The sequence below is a fragment of the Trypanosoma theileri genome (assembly GCF_002087225.1).
Source record: "Trypanosoma theileri isolate Edinburgh chromosome Unknown TM35_Tth_70_V1, whole genome shotgun sequence".
NCBI lineage: Eukaryota > Euglenozoa > Kinetoplastea > Trypanosomatida > Trypanosomatidae > Trypanosoma > Trypanosoma theileri.
Window position 1 is genome coordinate 18,241 of NW_021639912.1, and position 15,427 is coordinate 33,667.

The 15,427-nt window shown below is 35.9% G+C and overlaps 2 protein-coding genes across 2 annotated transcripts; both read left to right on the forward strand.

Moving 5' to 3' along the window:
- Positions 1–102: 102 nt before the first annotated feature.
- TM35_000701070 (uncharacterized protein) lies at positions 103–10,425 on the forward strand (the record flags this gene model as incomplete). Its single annotated transcript, XM_029031195.1, has 1 exon — positions 103–10,425. The coding sequence occupies one exon, from the start codon at positions 103–105 to the stop codon at positions 10,423–10,425; it is 10,323 nt and encodes a 3,440-aa protein (XP_028877509.1).
- Positions 10,426–11,018: 593 nt separating this feature from the next.
- TM35_000701080 (uncharacterized protein) lies at positions 11,019–13,736 on the forward strand (the record flags this gene model as incomplete). The annotated part of the gene is made up of 1 exon (XM_029031196.1): positions 11,019–13,736. The coding sequence occupies one exon, from the start codon at positions 11,019–11,021 to the stop codon at positions 13,734–13,736; it is 2,718 nt and encodes a 905-aa protein (XP_028877510.1).
- Between the last annotated feature and the right edge of the window lie 1,691 nt (positions 13,737–15,427).

Genomic DNA, 15,427 nt, shown 5'->3' on the forward strand with positions numbered 1-15,427 from the left:
TCTCTCTCTCTCTATTTATTTTTAACCATGTATTTATTCTTAAAACAAAATAACCATGGTGTAACAGTCATTAATGTTTAAGAATAAAGAAGTTATTCTTGAATGTTTATCACCAGGTATTTGGCATCATTTATTAGTACATTTCTACATGGTTTAATAAAAAAGGTGAATACTGATTCACTGTCTGTGAATATTTTAAGAAGTTTTATTGAATTAAAAGATGTTGAACTTGATGACAATGTTGTTAGTTATTTAAGGGCATACTTTTCTTTTGAACGTGGAGTTATAGGTAAACTACGTATAAAGGTTCCTTGGACGAACTTGTATTCAAAGCAATGTGAAGTTTCACTGGAGGACGTTCTCCTTGTATTTACAACAACATCATCATCTTCTTTACCTTCTGACCACAACCACAACCACCACCACGACGATGACGACAACAATGATGATGATGAAAAAGAAAAAGAAATGATTAGAGTTAAAGAAAAGATAGTTGAATTATTGGAAGGATTTGGACCTAAACCTGTGATAGATGCATCTAGGGATTATTATCCAGTCTTTGGACGGCTTAAGGGACTCATTTTACGTAATACTACTATTATTATAAAGAATTGTCGCGTACGTTATGTTCAAGTGGGTGATAACTATAATAGTGCTACTATAAGACTTAATAAGCTTACTTGCACATCTGTATCTGTTTCAGGTAAACCTGTTTTTATTACTAAAGATTCAAATGAATATCATCGTGCTATTAATGTTGAAGATGTTTCACTTACTATCGCTTCTAATGACTGTAGAAAATCTCTACATAATTTTCGTTCAATAAAAACAATTGGAGACTTTAAAAAAAAAGTAAATGACGATATTGAAATGGAACTTGGATCTTATGGCTACACTCTAAAACCTTCTTCTCTTGAATTACATTGTGTTATACATAATGAAAATTCGACTCTTTCTTTTGGTAGCTACGCTATGCTTAATTGTAATGAGGTTCATCTTTGCCCATCTAAAGTAAAGACATTGTTAGCGATAACTAGAGAAATTCTTTCTTTAAGAGCAGAAATTGATATTTACTCTAAAATAAGACCAAAAGAAAGACCTAACTCTACAAATAAAGAAACTAGTAGAACATGGTGGAAATATATCTTTAATCGAGTTTTATTAAATATACCTCGTTTAAAGAAAAGAGGTAAATTTGACTGGAATCTTTACCAAGAGTGGAAGTTACTATGTGAAGAGTATTATAAGTATCATCTTTTTTCTTTAGGGGCTCCTTGGACTTCTGAAGAAGTTATAGATTCAAAGAGAGTAAAAAAAGCTATTCATTCTCTTTCAATTGAATCTCTTATTCAACTTAGACAACAGGCCAAATATACTTTGGAGCAATTTAATCTGTTTGGAAAGATTTTTCCTAGATACTATGGAGATACTTTATATGATAAAAACATGGAATACAAAGTAGCAGCTGTAGAAGTACTAAAAGGTACTATAAATGTTTCCTATATACCTACTAATGTATCGATTGGTATCAAAATTCCCAAGTTATTAGTTATTCTTGAAGATAAGAATATTGTTGTTAGGATATGGTTTAACGTTTTTAATCTAATGTTGACATACTCAAGTACAACAACATTACGTGCTATATCATCAATATCCTCAATTCAAGTTTCTTTAGGATCTTTAACACGAGATGAATGGACTATATGTCATCTTATGGGTATATCTAAAGTTGATGAGGGTATAGTGTTTTCCTATTTAAAAGAATCTATTAATATAGAACTATCAATAACCTTAAGTTTATTCAAAATATGGTATAATAAGTTATTGTTAGAAGAAATAATATGTAATGATTCTATTGTTAAAATAGGAAATATATTAAATACTACCATGTCTTCTTTTGGTATGGATACACCAATAACTCTAAAAACTAAAAAAGAATTACGTATTCAAAAATTTATGATGAATTTTGGGGATATAGAAGTTTCTATGAAAGATTTGGATATCGTATCACCTTTAAGGTGCTCTCAATTCTTTATTACTGATCTTAACAATTCTCCTTTTATTATGCTTACGAATCTTACACTATTTTATGAGATTGGTATTTCATTAGTTTTAGAAAAGTCATATATTTCTGGAGTTTTATCAAGTTTTTACAAATTGAGAAATATGCTCTCAGATGTTATGTTACTCTTGAATGATATTTCAAAATTGATAAAGCAAGAAAATTCACCAAATAAGGTTGAAGCGTTAAGTTTGTTAGAATTTAAATCTTCTTCTTTTATTATTGATATGTTAGAAGAATGTAACCCTCTTCAAATAAAAGAATTTACTTTACATTTAAAATTGGGTAAAAATCAATTGATTTCTCTCAATTGTATAAATATGTCTTGTGATTCTTTACTAAATATAGGATGTATGAATTTTATTATGTCTTGGGATAACCACAAGGACTGTCATTTATTAGGAGAACCTTTAAAGAATTCCAAGTCTGATATTGTAATTTATACATCCCTTGAACAAGGGAATGTTGTTCTTGATACTGATTTTCTTGCCTTACTAGAATTTTTAAATGATCTTATCTGGGTACTATTTTTTCCAGCTAAAGAGGTAACTCCTATTTTTTATGATAAAGAATTGGAAATCCCTTTTCTTGAGGTTATTGTTTCATTTGGAAATATTTCTTTTGTTGTTATTGGAGAATCATTATGTACATGGAGGTCACCTTTTATCTTGAAATGTAACAGTCCTAATAGTCTTATAATTGAGACGAAACGTTTTAGTGATACCCGTATGAATGTAATAATTAAGGTTGGAAATGATTGTTCTTGTGATGTTGATGAATATATGTTAATGATTCCTTCTAACTCAAATACAGAAACCCTTAAAATAGTTATGGAGTGGAAACCTCCTAGTATATTGGATAAAGTGAATTGTTATACTACGTTAAAAACAACTATATTTACTACGAAACGTTTTTTTACTTTTCACTTACCTGCATTACAAGAATTTCTATATCAGTTCAATTTGTTGGGTTCCCCATTATATAGATTAAAGAGTATTGGTTCTAGAGTGCATTTTGGGTTACGTACATTTCATTCCTCTGTATATAATGTTCCTTTTTGGCCACAAAAAAATATAATTAATATAAAAATAAAGAATAATATCATATTGTATTATCCATGGGGTAAAATTTCTTCTAATTCTTCTACTGAAAAGAATAATCATACGCATGTGAGATCTAGTGTTCCTTATGGTAGAATTACATGGATATACGATGGGTTTACCAAATATATGTCAACTGAAATATGTTTAGTTGCCAAATTACCTGAATTAGTGGTACAAGAAACATATAATGATATTCCTGATGTATTTTTAAAAGAAAATATTATTCTATTGGATATAAAGTATAATGTGGACTATAATAAAAATACACCTAAGGAGGACATTACTGTAACAATAAAAAATACTCAACTACCAATAACAGAAATTATAAATTTACAAGAGGTAAAAGAACCTCATCTTTATATTGGTAGTAATAATCAAATTCTTATTTCTTTTAAAGAAGCATTTCATCTTATTTTAATTGCAAGTGCTTTTTTTTCTAATACTTCAACGAAAACTAATTCTTCTGTATCCGTTGTCTCTCATCGGGAACGATTAATGAAAGTTTATATTGCACCATTTGTGGTGTTTTCAAATTCTTTTGCAGTTGCTTTTATATCATGGGAATATATAAATGCAATCTTTCAAAATGAAGGATATATGATTAATGCAAGAGGATTTACTTTTTTATGTGATGAATTGTTACAATTGAATGAGGATATTGGAGTACAAGCCTTGTGGGAACTTTTTGCTTCTATAAGATTCTCTGGAGCCTTTCTAGAAATCTCTGGAAATCGACAGAAGGAGGAAGATTCCATGACAATAACTAAAACTTCTAATATTGATGGTATATTGATATCAATAGGTGGTATTTTTTTACATATAACTGAGGAGAGGTTACCCTTATTATCAGAAGAATTTGCAACTATTTATGCAGTTCTTTCTTCTAATATTCCATCATTACCTTCAAGAGTATTGTCATCATCATCATTATCTGAAGATGATGTCGTTGTTTCATCTGATATTAATCAAAGTTCTATGAAAGTTATTATTTCAGAAGTTCATTTTGGATTTACATGGAATAGCCGAATTAACGAACTTTATGGAATGATTCATTCTGCTTTTCTTGGTTTAACCTTGACAAGTAATGGAGCTACAACTTTAAATGATGGTAGTGTAGTATTAAAATGGTTTAATAATCTTTCTAAAAGTGAAGGGATTGAAAAAGGACCATCTATCTTGATATTTGAAAATGATATTGAAACTGTACCTATTATTGAGACATTTTCCCTTACGACGCATATACCTGCTCATAATGAACTCTGTGTAGTAGTTACACCCATTCATTCAATCTTATCTCCTTCTACCTATTTACATCTCTTTGAACTATTTGGATATCATTTAAAGTTTAAGAGAGAAGATCCCGTAAGGGTGGTACGAGAACGAGGAAAAATCTTTACAGAAACCGATGTATTAACTGAAATACCTTCTGTTATGGAAAATTCTATTTGTGAAATGAAAAATATGAAGTCTTTGCATAGTAATACAATGGAATCATCAATCTTTAGTAATGATAATGATAATGATGATGTTTCCTTTACCCGGCGCTTCTCTGTAGAGTTTACTAGAGTAAAAATTACTGTGAATGGAAGTCAAGATGCAAATAACCCTGAAAGTGAAATAAGGTCAGTAGTTTGGTTGGATCTAGAACAAATGGTATTTCAAATATTTTCAAATAAAATTTCATTTTTCTTGCAAGAGGCCAAATTGGGTTGTAGTCGTGAATTAAATATATTTTCTATTTGTGGATTAAAATTTGATTACTCACGTATAGCTACTTCTAAACATGGATTATCTGGTATAGTATGCGCTATAGAGTCTTTGATAATGAAACTTGATGCTCTTTCTATTTTAAGTAGCTTTGATGTACTTGTTAAAATTCCAGCAGAGGAGATTGCACCTTTTTATTGGGTAACAATGCATCCAAACACGGATATAAAATTTCAACAATATACAGGAAAAAAACGCAAAATGACTGTTATTACTATTAATACAAATTTATGGGAATTAACTCATGATATATTACTTAGTCGTGATGATGGTTTTGTATTACTATTTTCTAGTGCCAACACTAACAATATTCATGTAGAGATGAATGGACATTCTATTATTATAGAACCTGCACGTAGAGGGACTGGTGCGGATGTTGTAATGATAGTAGATGGAGGACTTTCTTTAACCTTTTCCGGTGGTCGTTTTATTTTACCATGGTTTGCTTCTGGAGAACATCAATTACGTCGAGTAGAACGTATGGGAGAGGAAGTATTGTTGCTCCCCTTTATGGCAATAGGTGAAGGAAGTTTTATTCTCTCTCATAATATACGGTATACCACATCTGAAAGATGTATTTTACAGGAACAAAAATATATTCCTAAAAGAAAGAAAAATAATCAACCATGGAAACTATCTCTAGGAGTTGATTCTGTTTCTGTATATTTGTCTTCTCAAGAAGAACATGGTACTCTTCAAGTAAATCTTGCTATTGAAGCTAATCTTCTTTTACGTAATGGGTTAATTGAAAATGGTGAGGCTTCTATTGGTAATTTTACTCTTATTAGTCGAACCATCGATTCTGCATCAACAAACACTAATTTTCAACAACCATTAGCAACATCACTGTCAATATCAACAACATCAACAGCAGCAGCAGCATCAACATCTGTAGTAGAAAATACTATCATTAATCCTATTACTATTTGTATTAATTGTTCTGAAAATCGTGATTTTGCATTCTCAATGAGTCCAATTGTAGTTAATGTTATTATAAACGATTTACAATTATTAAATTCTATATTACAAGAGGGAACCGATATTATGCGTCAGACTACATTGTTCCGACATTCTCCTGCAGAACGTGAATTTGAACTTCAGATTCAACGAATTATGGGATGGAAAAGTGTTGCTGTGAATGAAGGAGTATATCAAGAAGAAATAGATCCTCGTTTTACAGAGGAAACACAAGGTGAAGATGAACAACACGTAAAACCCAAGTTTTCTTTAGCTGCATTCTCACCATTAATGGATGTAACAGTTGGAAGTCTTAAATATCCATTATTACAGGTAACATTATCAGATCTTGTTTTAAAGATAACTATGTTTCGAAGAAGTAGAACTACCTTGTTACAACATCAACAACTTTTTCTTCGAGTATATGGAAAAGGACGATGGGATACTGTTATACCAGCTAAAGCAGCTATTACTCTTGAAGCCGTTCATTCTTGGTTTAAACAGACTAGAACCACACAATATCGTTTACAATGTGATGATTTAGTTATATATACTTCACATTTATTACTTTCCAAGATGATACATATTAATCGACAATGGATGGAATTACAGTTAGCTATGAGACAATATCAAGATAAATTAACAACTGGTGGATCATTCTTATGTAATGCTTTTTCTTTAGGAACTGCTACTCATCGTTTTATTAATACCTTTAGTGATGTTTTTTATCTTTTTATTGGTAAAGATTTGGATCAAGGTGAAATTATTCCACTTCCTTCTTGTACAGCAGTAGATCTTACTATTCCATATAATAAAACGGATGAAATTCGGCTTTACCTTTATCCACGCTATTGTATTACCTTGGATGAACATGGAAGACATGTTCGCAATGATGAAGGTTTACTTAGAGATATGCGTCATTCTAGTGTCGTAGTGAGTGAATTACAATATGGACATGCTGTAGGTCTTGTTATAGATGATCTTCTTGTGGTAATGTCATGTGTAGAAACACAAAATAATTATATGAGTAATCCATCCTTATTACCAGAACCTAACATAAATTTACAAGGTACTTCTTCTGCTTCTATTTCTCTTGGAAATAATAATACAAGAGAAGTACCTTTATTTGGACATTCTTCAAGATCTTCATATGTGAGTGCGGATGAAGCAGGTTTAGTAGTTGTTCGTGTACATTCACGTACTGCATTATATAATGCCAGTGGGATGATTATTGAAGTACGTCAACATATTTTTGGAGAATTAGATGAGATACCATTAAGTGAAGATTTTTGGATTTTTTTACCCAACACAGAATACCCTCTTTGTGGAACTTGTAGTCGTGTTGAAGTTCGTATTACATTAAATAATGCTTTTTATAGTGCTTCACTTAGTACACTTTCCCTTGAAAGTGGTGTATTTTTGAATTTTCAGCCAAGTGGAGATGTAGCTTTACGTACAGCAAGATACAATACTTTACCAGTATCGTTATTCATAGTGTTACGACGATATGCAGAAAGTGGTTCAACCGTTGTGCTTCTCCTTCCTCGTATGACAGTTATAAATCATATTGGTATTCCTGTAAAGCTTTCACTGTGGCAAGAGGAACCTTTAACTGATGAAATCTACGAAAAGGAAGAAAATGACGATATGAACGAAAAAGGAAAAGGAAGAAGAGGAAGAAGAAGAAGTAGTGGTGGTGGTGAATCTTCACTTTGGAAGTTCCTTGCAGGACAAGGATCACAGGGACGACTTATAAAAATTGGTTCCCATGACGCTCTTTCCCATCAAGGTTCCCTTCCCATATCTCAGTGTTCCTACGATTCCAGTCTCTACATGAGCCTTTCCTTCTCCCAGACGGGTGGAGAGACACTTGAGACGGGACTTGAGGAACCTGTGCGGGTGTGTGGCCGTCTCCGTCGTCGTGTGGGGCGTGAGCCTTCCGTGTTGTCCCTGCGGGACTCCGCCGGCCGCCGCTTCCACGTGCGGGTCGCTGTGATGCAGCGGACCATTCTCCTCTCGGTGGGTCTGTGGGTGGTGAACCTGACGGAGTTCCCGGTGCTCCTGGCGGTGGCGAGTCCCCCGCGCCGGCCCGCCGCCGGGCAGATGGTCCACACCGGCATCCCCCCCTCCACCGGCGTCCCTTTTCCCATCGGCTGCCGCCTGGCGGAGACCCCCGGCGTCGCCCTCACCCTCGGCCTCGATGGCGGCTGGTCGGCGGAGATCCCGACCCTCCCGGGCGCCAACGGCGTGGCCGAGTCCTCCAGGCGGGAAGCAGGGATTACGAGAAGTTGCAACTATGTGATGCAGTTTCCACGTGTGCAGGAGGGAAGACCAGTGGTGTTGCTCCTTACTCCACGGTGGGTGTTTGTTAATAACACCTCCCGACGGTTGAAGATTTACTTTGCATGCTCAAACGATAAGGAAGAGGAGAAACAGAAAAAGGAGAAAATGATGAGGACATCATGGGGTAAACTATCAGATGATAAAGACACTTCTACTTCCACTATCACCACTACCACTACCACCACAGCAACAGCAACAACAAAAAGAAAAAGTAGAGATATATTGAGTATGGAGACATTGGGTTCTAGTTATATCCCACCAGTAACTCTTCGTCCGGGTGAACACCACTTTAGTTGTCTTGGAACGGCAGTTGGAAACTTTATCGCTTTTGAAGATACACTAGAAGACATTGTTCCATCTATTACTTCTTTTTCTAGTGGAAACGTACGGCATACTAATCTTTCAGACTTTTATGAAGTGCACCGTACGACACCAATGTCTGTGGATGAACCAGGACATGCAACGTTTAATTTATGGGCAACATTAAAGCCACCAAAAAAAGTTCCCTCTGTTGCCTATGGAGCATTGGTGACGGGAGGATCATCATCATCATCTTTATTATCCTCAGGAGCAACAAGAATAACAAAACCAATCCCAACAAGTGAAATACCCCCATCATCATCATCATCATCTAATTCATCCTTCTCATCGGATAGTTCGTACGCTGGTGATGACATTGCTTTCATTACTGGTCGTCTCAGTGTAACAGTACAGGACAGTAATAATCTATTAGCTGTAGTAATAGATACTCTTCATGCCACAAATATATTAATTCAGAATCGTGCTCGAAATACTGCTATTGCTGTACGACAAAAAGGAACTCCACGTCGAAGTATTATACCACCTTGCCAAGGTCGTTTTTTTCTATGGGAAAATTATCGTACTGCTGTTCCTGTTATTTTAATTCATATTATTGGGTATAAGGGTGCATGGTTTGAAGTAGACTTTTCACGTGGGACCTCCGAAGTACGACGATGTGCTACTTCTGAAGATACAAAAGATATACTTGCACCTTTTCACGTAGTTGCATTTTCAAATGCACGTGATGTGGAGCGGGTAACAATTCTTTTAACAGATGAAATAATTCCATTATATGCTTCTTTTGATGAAGCATGGCACACAAGTGTGGGTCACACATTTTCTGCACCTTCATTAGAACTTGTATTGTGGCTTACAGAAGAGGGAATGGCAAATACCCGTCCACGTGTTTCATTAATGCTACGTGACTTAAATCTACAGACACTAAACGCAGGGAATACGAGTACTGTCTCTATGATGTTGCACCGATTACAGATTGTAGATGTGCGAGATCGGGATACGGGTACTACAGCTCTTGTGGTTTTTCATCGAGCGAGTCCAGAAGGTGCGGATTCTGCAGAAGAAGTTTCAGGTGGTATTCTACGCTGGTTTTGGCGTGGTGAAGAGGTACCTCAACAGGACATACAGGCAGTATACGCTGCGGTGCGATGTATAGGAGGAGGGAAGCGGGTAACGGAGTTATCATGTATACTCTCTCCTTTCGCTTTGGATGTTTCAGATCATTTTGTTGTTTCATTATGGAATGAGTTGCGAGATTTACTATTATTGTTACCACTTATTAAAGGTGGTAATCGTAGTAGTGATGGTTATACAACGGTATCGGGGGGTTCATTCATACTAACATCTTTATCACGACACGCTTTTTCACGAGAAGTATTAAATAATATTCGTCAACCAGATTCTGGGAATATTATTACTAGTAGTACTACTACTACTGGGAGTACTAGTACTACTTCTGTTACAGCTTCTGGTACTTCTAGTACTGCTGTTGTTTCTCCTTTTTCCTCTGCAATGAATGCTGATAGGGCACCTGTGATTCTTTTTATTGATCAAGCACGATTCTCACGTGTTACACTTTTCATTACCTTTACACGTCACAAACCAGATCCACTGTGGGACCTTTTGGGAATATATACACTTATGATTCCTAAGCGTTTCCAGCATATGGAGTTTACATGGCCTGTATTACTTGTTGAGAGTGATGCCACAACGTGGGGATTACTGCAGGCACGTCTCTGGCGATGGTTGTTTGATGGTGCCATGCGGCAATGGACGAAAGTAACACGTTTTGGAAAAGTTGTGGATAAGTTCACTGGTAGTGGTACACATGAGCGATTAGAACTGGCAGAAACACCAAAACCAATGCTTCCATAATCTATATAAATATATATATATATATATATATATATATATATAATGGGTAAGAGGCAAGAAAGAAAGAAAAAAAAAAAATGAAATCATGAAAAGGACGCAAGAAAAAGAGTCAAAAAAGGAAATTGGCAGTTGTGAAATGATAGTTGGGATGTGAGTGAAAGTTGAGGAGTGTTGAGGAGTGTAATAGAGTTGTTGTTGGTGGTGTGAAGTTTTTGTTCATTAGTTCTTTCTTTGGAGCCTTTTTTTTTTTAAAAAAAATGTATGTCTCCCTTTTTTCCATTTGGATATCTTATTCTGTTTTCTTTCTTTCTTTATTTATTTATTTACTCTTCGTAGGGGGCAGGTAAGACCAGGGTATCACGCCCGTACGTACGCATAAACACAACTAAAAACGTACTTACAGAGTGAAAAAAAAATAAAGAGAAAAAAACACGAGTGAATACGCAAATCATAAACTACATATACATACAAGGACAGAAGAAGAAGAAGAAGAAGAAGAAAAACATAAAATATCACTGCAATCATATATATATATATATACATATACATTAAAAAAAGAAAAAAAAAGAAAAACGACCTTATATTTAGAGGCGATGAATCCCCCAGTAAAAAACAAACTCCCAATGACGTTCGCCAACGTTGTCTCAGCCGAAAGTAGCCGAACTAAAAAGAACAATAAGGTAACTGCAACAAGTACAAATGCTGCCGCTACTACTAATACCACTGCCGCTGCTACTAATACTAATACTAACACTAATACTAATACTACTACCACTAGTTCTGCCCCTATTGTTCCTGGAACAGCAGATGCGGCGCCACTGCGAAGTCGACGTGGTGTTCGTCGAGCTCAGCGGCGTGGCATACCACAAGATTCCACAGCTACACCAACAGAAACCACACCAATAAACACAAACACAACAACAACAACACCAAAGGTGAAAGCAAAGCAGACAGAAACTGTAGTTGTGCCTGTTCGTGGTGAGAACTCAAATTCAGTAGGTGAAAAGTGCCCAGTGAATCGAACATCCGTGCGACGACGGCCCAAACCAAACAGTACTGTCACTAAAGTAGTGACTGGTGTTTCCTTAGAGGATCTCCGCGCCAAACGTAATGGTACAGCTGAAGAGAATGTCACTGGAGGAGATGCAAAGACCATTGAAGAAGTCAGTCGTATTCTTTTCATGTATGCATCTCAACACCAACCGCAGCAACAGCAGCAACAACAACAACAACAAGTTGGTGGAAAGTCTCACTTTAACAAACGATTCCCTTCTCGGTTTGAGAGTACTGAGCATACCAATATGACGGGAGAGAGAGGGAGTTATGATGGGGAAACAGAGGTCTCTCCAATGATGACAGGGAAGAAAAATGAGTTTTTTACTGGTGATCATAATCATCAACATAATCATCATAATCAATATCAACATGTTTTTGGTGGATATGATGGTTTTCGTGGTGTTCAGGCTCATGTGATGTCGTTGATTCAATCAGGGAAGTTACCACTTGACAGTCTTGAGGTTTTACAAGCCATGTTGGGTCATTCCTCACGGGGAGGCAGATTAGATACGTTTGATCCAACAAGGAGAAATAGACGAGATGGAAATCCCATGGAAATGATAACGGGAACAGCTGGTAATGTACTCCAATTACCGGATCAACAACAACAACAACAACAACAACAACAACAACAACAACAACAACAACAGTCATTTCTTACTGATCTCTACTGCTATACACAACAACAACAACAACATAATCAACAACAACAACAACAGCAGCAACCACCACAACCACAACAACAATCACAAATGATAAATCCTGCACAAACAGAGTACTTTGGATATAGTGGTTACCCTTCATATGCTGAGCAGATGTACTATCATGGACTTGGTGCTTCTTCCTCTACTCTCATGTCTATTCCTCCTCCTGCTGTTTCGGCTCTTGCTGGTAATGGCAATGCCGAGATGGGCTCTGTGGGTTCATTTCCCTACCCAAATGCATACACTACCGAACAACAAGAACCACCACATCAACACCAACATCTTCAGTATTACAACTCTGAAGCGGCAGTAGGAGGAAGTGTAGGGGGATATAGAGATAGTGCTGCATACTTTACTGGAAGTAATGTACGAGTTCTTTCTACTAACAATGGTGAACATTACAATAATAATACTAACAATAATAACAATGATGATGATGATGATGATGCGGATGTAAGTGCCATGCTGCATGGTATTCGTGAGGTGGTGCAGCGGACATCATCATCTCCATCATCCCCGTTATCATCATGGTCATCTAAACAACAACAACAACAAGCTCGTAGTGGAAGTCATATACCTTTTATTCTGGACAACACCGGAGCGACTCCCACCGCCGATGTAGATTCCCGCAATGACGCTGATGATGTGTGTGTGACCATTAGCCACACAGAGCGGGAGACACTGCGTTCATTACAACGGGTGTTTCTCGCCCGCATGCGAATTGCGGGATCTCCAGAGTGGCATTCACCCGGGGAAACACCGCCGAAGAATCTTCTTTGTGCGTTTATGGAAGATGTGGAGTTGGACACACCCATAGACAAACAAGAACAACAACAACAACACCAACTATACCCCCAACAACACCCAATAGAAGAGGAAGAAGAAGAACAACAAGATGAGAGATTTGCAACGAATCGCACGCTCTTTTCATACCGTACGGCTTTTTTGGATGATGTGGATATGACTACATTAGATGAACCCGTTACCCGTGATACTTCCGTAGAAACCGCTGCTGCTGTTCTTAGACAACAACAACAACAACAACAGCAGCAACAGCAACCACAACCACAATATGTAAATGAAGGGATGTTAACAGATCCACGTGTCTCTCAGTTCTTCTCCGCTATGCGAATGGAGGAAGACAGTGCGGAAAGACTCGGCTGTTGGACCTTAAGTGATGATGATCGCGCTGCCGCCACCGCAAACACAACAGCCGCGGCGACCTTAACACCATCAAGATGGTTTTCCACTAATGATGTAAGAGAACCATATACACAGACTCAGATGTATACACATACCACTTCTATAGCCGCTTCCTCCACACCAGAGCAGCCATCAACACAGAAGAAAGAGTTACAGCAACAACAAAAGCTGCAAGTGAGGTATTCACCCTTCTCACCATCTACTTATAGTCTCGTAACACCTACGCATTTCATTACAAGACCCATCACAACTGCTGAAATGTCAAAGAAGGGTACTACACCAGGTAAAAACAATGATGGCTCATTTATACCACCGCACGTAGGAACTTTGGCTTCCTATATGGTTTAATTTTGAGATAAGGATATATATATATATATATAGGTGTGTGCACACGTTTTCTTATTTGTGTGTTTGTTTGTTTTTGTATGTATGCATGTATGTATGTTGTTTTGACCCATGTGAAAATCAGTACTGAGAGAGAGAGAGAGAGAGAGAGAAAAGTCTATTTTCGACGAGAATGAAAAGATAAAAAAAAAAACAAAGAGAAATAGTCTGCGTAATACAAAGCAATAAAGGGAGATCAATGTGCTTACTTTTTTCCCTATTACTCTTATTATTTTTATTATTACTCTTGTTGTTACTGTTGTTGTTATTGTTATTGTTGTTGTTCAGATCCCTGATGCTGATGGTATGTACTCTTGCACGTAATTTCACGGCAATTGTCTGACCGGGCAGCACACTCATAAATTGAATTAGATTCCGTAGACGCTCCAACCAAAAAAAGATTTTTTTTTTTAAAAAACGAAGAAAAGAGAGAAAAAAAACAAGAACTAAAAACAAAAAAAAAAAAAGAAATAATAAAATGAATCAAAAACCAAAAAAAAAAAATCACACGTTAGAAGTGAAACAAAACAAAAGAAAAAAAAAACAGAAAACAAATGAAAAGAAAAAGTAAACAAATATAAAAATAAAACCTTACAGATGTTTTTCCCTTGTAGCTATTCACTCATCATTCCCCCCGAAAAGGAAAAAAAAAGAAAAAAAGAATGAGTCGCCCCTCATGTGCAGGTCTGTCTTTATTTCTCAGATCATCCTTTATTTCATTTCTATTTGTATGCTGATATTGATGATGGTGGTGGTGGTGTTAGTTGGGGTGGTATGTATGTATATGTGTGCGTGTTTATATATATATATATATAGACAATTCTTTGTTTATATTTCACTCTGTGTATGAAGAGAGAGAGAAAGAGAGAGAACAAAACCACACTTATTCATACCTTTAAAAAAAAAAAAAAAATAGTTTTCTTTCTCTGTATATATGAGAAAGAGAACAAGTATAGAACAAGAAAGATAGTGGTGAATATTTCCTGACATGTTTTTTTTTTTTTATTATCTCTGCTGCGGGTATTTATCACTCTTTCTATACATTTATATGTGTTTCTGGTTGATGCTATTACTATTATTATTATTATTCTTATTTATAATTCAACCCAATTCTTATTTTTATTATTTTGACGTTGCTGGTAGTAGTGTTGTTCTTATTATTCTTCGTATTGCTTTTTTCCGTCAGTTTTTAGTACGAGGAATGACGGCAACGGCAGAGGAAAAAGAAAGAAGTTGCTGATCTGTGATTGTGTGGTATTCTCCATCCGTTCACAGAAACCTGTACTCTTTTTGTTTTTCTTCCGTTTCACTTTTACTGTGTGTATGTGTATATATGTCTTTTTCTTTTTCTTTTTCTCTTCTCTCTCTGTGTGTATTTTTGTGTATATTTATACAGAAATCTATAAATACATACATAAAAACAAAGATGAATAAATACAGAGAGAAAGAGAAAGAAAAAAAAAAAAAAAAAAAAAAGAGAGGTACATACATAGACCGTCACTGCATTTATCCACATACGTACCACACACACACTCACTATTTATATATATGTGCAAGCATGTGTTTCTATCTAAATATGTTTTACTTGACCTTTGTATTTATCGTTTTATTCTTGTAGTTATTTACACTCTTCTATATCATTCTTTTTTTTTTTT